Source organism: Akebia trifoliata, chromosome 12 (genome assembly GCF_017979445.1).
Source record: "Akebia trifoliata isolate Shusen 1 chromosome 12, ASM1797944v1, whole genome shotgun sequence".
Taxonomy (NCBI): Eukaryota; Viridiplantae; Streptophyta; class Magnoliopsida; order Ranunculales; family Lardizabalaceae; genus Akebia; species Akebia trifoliata.
The window spans coordinates 36,663,572-36,668,967 of record NC_141386.1 but is presented as its reverse complement, the minus strand read 5'-3'; the positions used below and the strand labels follow the sequence as shown (position 1 = coordinate 36,668,967).

General features: G+C 33.4%; 1 protein-coding gene across 4 annotated transcripts; it reads right to left on the bottom strand.

The window, feature by feature from the left end:
- Nucleotides 1-502: 502 nt before the first annotated feature.
- LOC147390020 (protein ARV 2-like) lies at nucleotides 503-5,396 on the bottom strand. Of its 4 annotated transcripts, none has more exons than XM_086419058.1 (9): nucleotides 4,976-5,393; nucleotides 4,841-4,888; nucleotides 4,625-4,729; nucleotides 4,461-4,506; nucleotides 4,271-4,362; nucleotides 4,077-4,170; nucleotides 2,671-2,741; nucleotides 2,390-2,465; nucleotides 503-787 (listed from the first exon to the last, which is right to left on the bottom strand). In XM_086419058.1, the coding sequence occupies exons 1-9, from the start codon at nucleotides 5,081-5,083 to the stop codon at nucleotides 675-677; spliced, it is 753 nt and encodes a 250-aa protein (XP_086275184.1). In that variant the 5' UTR covers nucleotides 5,084-5,393; the 3' UTR covers nucleotides 503-674. The 4 variants fall into 4 exon arrangements, with proteins under 4 accessions (XP_086275184.1, XP_086275187.1, XP_086275186.1 ...); XM_086419061.1 differs by having other exon boundaries at nucleotides 4,271-4,353; nucleotides 4,976-5,391; XM_086419060.1 differs by having other exon boundaries at nucleotides 2,671-2,737; nucleotides 4,076-4,170; nucleotides 4,976-5,390.

The window sequence follows — 5,396 nt, the reverse complement described above, 5'->3', positions numbered from 1 at the left end:
CCATGTACATATCATGGCTCCAATTGTAGTTGCATCAAAATAAAACATAGGTCCCAAACCAGGAATGATTCTAGTGAATGTCAGCCTTGAAACAGATTTTTTTCACAAGCTTCTATTAACATTTTTAGTTTACGCTTTATTTTCCAAATGCAAGCTATTTGTGTTTATTAAATATAATATTGTGGCAATTTCTTTTGCTGCTTTATTTAAATGTAAAGATGCTAAGTTATCATATTTTAGAATTTAATCAAGTCATTACTTAACGATGTTTCCTTGAATTGATAATTGATATGGTTTTTCTCACTATAAAAGGTGTTTCAGTGATCATTTTTCTAGAAGTCACAAGATTTAGCCTTCATACATGTTTCATTTGTGTGTAGGAATCAGTAAGTAAACATTTATTTCTCATCAGTAAGTAGAAAACTACCTCCAGCAGTTCAGAAAAATGATCTCTGAAAACTTATCAAAAAAATAAAAAAATGATCACTGAAAGACAAGGGCATAACCCTAAGAAACAAAAATGATCTCTCAAACAAAGAAAATCCAATACAGAAAGACGACAATCACAAAGGCATAAATAATTGATATATATATATACATCCCAACAGAATGCGCAAATAAAAATTAAGTGTGGTTCATGATATCAACAGTAGAGCATTCAACAACCCAAGATCCTAAAATATGGAAATTAGTGGAGGAGCCTCTAGCATTCGGTTGGACAAGAACTTCACAGCATGTGCACTGAAGCACACCCAGAAGCATCTAGTCATTGTTGACCGAGTCACCACTGGTACAGAAGAGAATGGTTTCATCAGAGTGGGTATGATATTATCAAACATGCATTCTATAACAGAATAGCTTCATCAAAGGGGGTATGATATTATCGAATATGTATTCTACAACATATTCTCTGATTGACAAATTCTATTCAAGGATTCAAAGTTTTAAAAAAAAAAAAAAAAAAGTTTTTCTTAGCATCATATATATCCTCCCCCCCCCCCTCCTTTCTCCTCCAGCACCAGAGCAAGATCTCAACTGTTGTAACTTTTCTCTCTGGCCAGATCACTATGTCAATCACTCCGATCACCATATCTAATTCAAAATCAGATTATTTAAGCAATAACTTTTCTCACCATATCTGTTATCTCTGCTACAGGATTCACAGACAACACCGCAAGATAACATTTTGGACATCTCTGCTTCTAAGCAAATGCTTTCCAGGGAAGTCATGGACAACTCATAATTGTGAATAATGTGGCTTGTCTCAGAATCTGATACCTTTTCACCAGAAACTTCACTCTCCGAGGAGAGCAAAGAGAGAGATATGAGATTGGACTCACATTAGTGCTTCTGGTTGGGAAAACGCATGGCTGCACACTTCTTTGCACTCGAACAATGGTCTTTTTCTTTATTGTTCGAATCAACAACCATCTCTAGTCAAGGGGGGAAGACCTAAATTAGCATTTCTTGGGTTGGGAGGGGTGGATGGTGTTGAAGGGGTTAACACTAGAAACAGACATTTCACAGGGTGGTGACACTGACAAACCCAAAGGAAAACCTACCATCAAAATATTGCAATACAAACAATTAAACTTTAAAATGCATTTTACATAGAAATTTGATGCATGCATAAAAAGAACAGATCAAAGGACACATCCCAACACTACCTTGCTTCAATAACTATACTTAGGTTAATACAAGTTTCTTTGGTATATGAGAGCCTATTCCTTTTCTTTTTTTGGTTATCTCTTTCATCATTATGCCTATTTCTTTGTTTTCTTTTATATATAAAGATGATTGTCCAGCCTATTCAGTTGTTAACAATTTAGCTTAATGAAGCAAGGGTGTGTGTTTTTGGAGCAGAAGCCAAGAAGCAAAGGCTCTAAAAATCAAAGTGGCGGGTATGGCTTACAAGTGTCTATTTTATTCTGTTTTTTTTTTTTTCTTCAATATAATATTAAAGCTTTGTATATAAACTAAGGTCACCCATACTTTATAATGAAAATGGTAAAAACTTAAAAAAATGATAAATAACATAAATTAGAGGCATTTTTGGATTAAAACATACTCTTGTTGCAATAACAGGTGATAAAATGTACCCAGTTACTAGTCTTGAAATTTGAGAAGGATTAAAAAGAGAGTGAGACCTAAGTATAAGATTTCTAAAACTAAGGTAAGCTCTTATTTTATGTTGATGCAACAGATGAGATGGTGATGAAAGCCGCAATGTGACTTTACCAAAAAAGAAGTTGCAATGTAACAAACTCCATGGTGCAGATAAGTCTATTATAAATATTTAACAAATAGTCTTATGTATAATTTTCTTGATATTTATCAGTGGTCTTATGTATCATTTCTAGAAGGCTGCATAAGTTTTATTGCTTCTGACCTTTCAAAGCTACTGCATTGGATGATAGGACGAGAATGTCAATGATAAAAAGCACAGAAGATGGAAATTCCCAAACCTGTACAATGTGCAATTAAATTAGAGAGAGGCTTGAAAAGTAGAATAGAAAAATTACAAGGATATATTAGAAAAAGAAAAAAAGAAAGAGAAAATAAACCATGTGATAATTTTGTATTCCTTTATTCTTTATTCTTTTTTTATTTTTTATTTTTTGAAAAGTATTCCTTTATTCTGGTATTATTGATGTGTGAGTAATTATATACCATCATGGCTATGAGAAAAATCTTGAAGTAGCTAGAAACAATGATGGCCAGCAAGAGGTCCTTGTACCTGCCAAAGAGCATGAACAACAATAAAACAAAGCTCACCTAAATAAAATCCATTCAATTTTAAATGCGAAATTTTATTTCAAATTTTTTTTTTTTTTTAATAATGTGGACTAATTTAAGGATCTGCATTTTCTTAATATGCTTCTGATAAGAAACAACTATTTTCTTCATGGAAGTTTTCTTGTCAAAATCAACTAAAAAACCATTTCACAATTCATCTCAACTACCAAATAAACACACTTTGATTAATAGAAGCTGTGGTTCTGAACATCTTTGAGTGGAAGAACAGGATTCCTTCAGCCAACCCTAAATCTTTGGGATAAGCTTCACTGATGACAATGATTCCAGCTACCAAAAAAAGACCAATTTTCTTATACTGGGAATCAGCACTTGCAACTTGTTGATTTACAATCTAAAGCACAGAGAGCACCAGCACAGATGTTTCTGATGCCCAAAACAAACCGTAGCAACATAGACATGCTTGGGAAAGTAGAGATACAAAACAAATAAATAAAAAGTTCACTCTCAGAACGGGTTGACAAGAGGCATCTATTTTTATAACATCTCATTTGGGCAACAAATACAAAATAAATAACGAAAAATCATAAATATATAAAAAGAATGAACTTTTTACCACACCTACAGTTACTTATATACCCTACTCATGTTGACCTAAAATTTATAATCATCTCCAGTTCCATTAGGTGAACTGTTTTCTCCAAAATTACACTCTGTTGCAACAAAAAAATTGGGAAAACCTTGTCTGATCTTTTATCAAACGGGAAGGTGCCCCAGAAAATCGTACATGTTCAAAAATGCATCTTCACCATTACCATTGGAAATGCCCATCTTGCAGAAGATCTTAATCAAGTTGCATGACAACCATTATTAACAATGGGCCAAATACCCTAGAATTAGGTTATAACAGGGGGGAAAAAGCAAAATATAATAGAACTAACCCAAATGGATTACTATGATTATGTCGTCTATAAAAACTTTAGGACGTGAAAGTTTAGCTTAGCAACAAACTCAATAATAATGGTCAAAGAACATGAAATAAAACATGGACCTATGAAATTTATCTATTGTCACAACATTGCAGCACAAAGACTTGCTTATTCATCCAAATTTTATTGCCACAAACATAATTTTTTCAGTTCATGCTTTCTCTACTGAAGTATTCCCCACAGCTTCATTCTGTAGGTATTAATTAATTAATAAACACACTCAACTCAAGGATAAGGAAAGCACTTCTTAAGATTGTAAACTGAAAAGGTATCACCAATGAAATAAATTAGCATTGAAAAGAAATTAAAATATATATATATATATATATTACCTGGTTACTTGAGATGATGAATTCAGTAAGATGTTTGTTTGAAGAAGTAGAACACAGAGGAACATAAGATTTACGAGGAATACATCCATCAACAACTGGAATTAACATAGAACAAAGCAAAATATTAGAGGTTATTCATTCATTGAGAAGAAACATAAGTGACATTTGGTGATAAATAATGGCAAAAAGGCGAACCCATCCACAAGCCCAAACTGTTGATAAAGAGCTTCTCCACAAATGAAAGTCTTTGTATGTTGTTTTCAAAAGTGAAATCCTGCCTTGAATAGCTAATAAGGTTATTCAGATACAGCAACCCAAACCCCAACCCCATTATTTTTATTGAATATAAATAACAATAATAATAGGAAGGCATTGTGATGGATACATGTGTCTAAGAGAAGATAAATGAAACCGGACTTCCACACTATGCCCTGCAAAGAAGAAGAAACCCAACCTCAAGTTTGACAATAACTAGGGTCAACATAAACAACTTTTGAAAGCAAGAGAATTTGCTTTTATTTAATAATAATAATAATAATAATAATATACCTGAAGATGAAGATCAACAGTGTGTCGATTGTGCTTATTATAATAATTATAGAGCAAATGATGATAGGCTTTCTGCTTGTGCAAAATCAAATCGATAAGAAGGATCTACACAAGAAAATGAACCATAATAATTCATTATTTTATTAAAGAAGAAACATAAAATCCAATCCATTACATATTTACATGATCAAGAGAGAGAGAGAGAGAGAGAGAGACCATAATCTCGCATTCAATGTACTCATCCGCCACAGCCTTGCAAATCTCCTGTCATTTTTAGTGAAAGCGAGAAAATGCAAAATCTTAAAAAGAAAAAAAAAATTTGGTAAATTGAAAAGGTAAAACTCTACTTACGCATCTCATTAATCGGATGTTTCCTGGTGAGTATTGCACAAACAGAGTTTTAATCCAAAAACCGCAGTGGATGCATCTGCTGCTGCTGCTGCTGCTGCTGGATTCCATTCCCAATTCCTACTCTCCCTTTTTTATAATCCCTAATCCCTAAACTCATAGAGTGAGTGAGTGAGTGTCAGTGAACCGCCAAAAATATCTGTATCATGTTTTATAGCAATGAATTGCTCGTCACAATTCCCAAACGGCGAGGGCCTTGTTTTAAGATCCAATAGGTAAAATGTAAAAATCTCCAAAAAGAACCCAGCTGCAAAATGTTTGCGACGCTCGCTCATTCAATATAGGAATCGTTCTACCATGGTTTCAAAACTCGTTTTGACGTCTCGCCTCGTCTTCGGATGCGTTTTCCAGTGAGAAAAATGAA

What these genes read in the sequence shown, in the direction of transcription:
- LOC147390020 (XM_086419058.1), bottom strand. Translation starts at nt 5,083, where the DNA reads ATGGAATCCAGCAGCAGCAGCAGCAGCAGCAGATGCATCCACTGCGGT. An exon ending in CAGTTTGGGCTTGTGGATGG is followed by an intron (nt 4,171 to 4,270) that starts GTTCGCCTTTTT and finishes TGTTAATTCCAG; the next exon opens with TTGTTGATGGATGTATTCCT. An exon ending in CAATGCAGTAGCTTTGAAAG is followed by an intron (nt 788 to 2,389) that starts GTCAGAAGCAAT and finishes CTTCTGTACCAG; the next exon opens with TGGTGACTCGGTCAACAATG.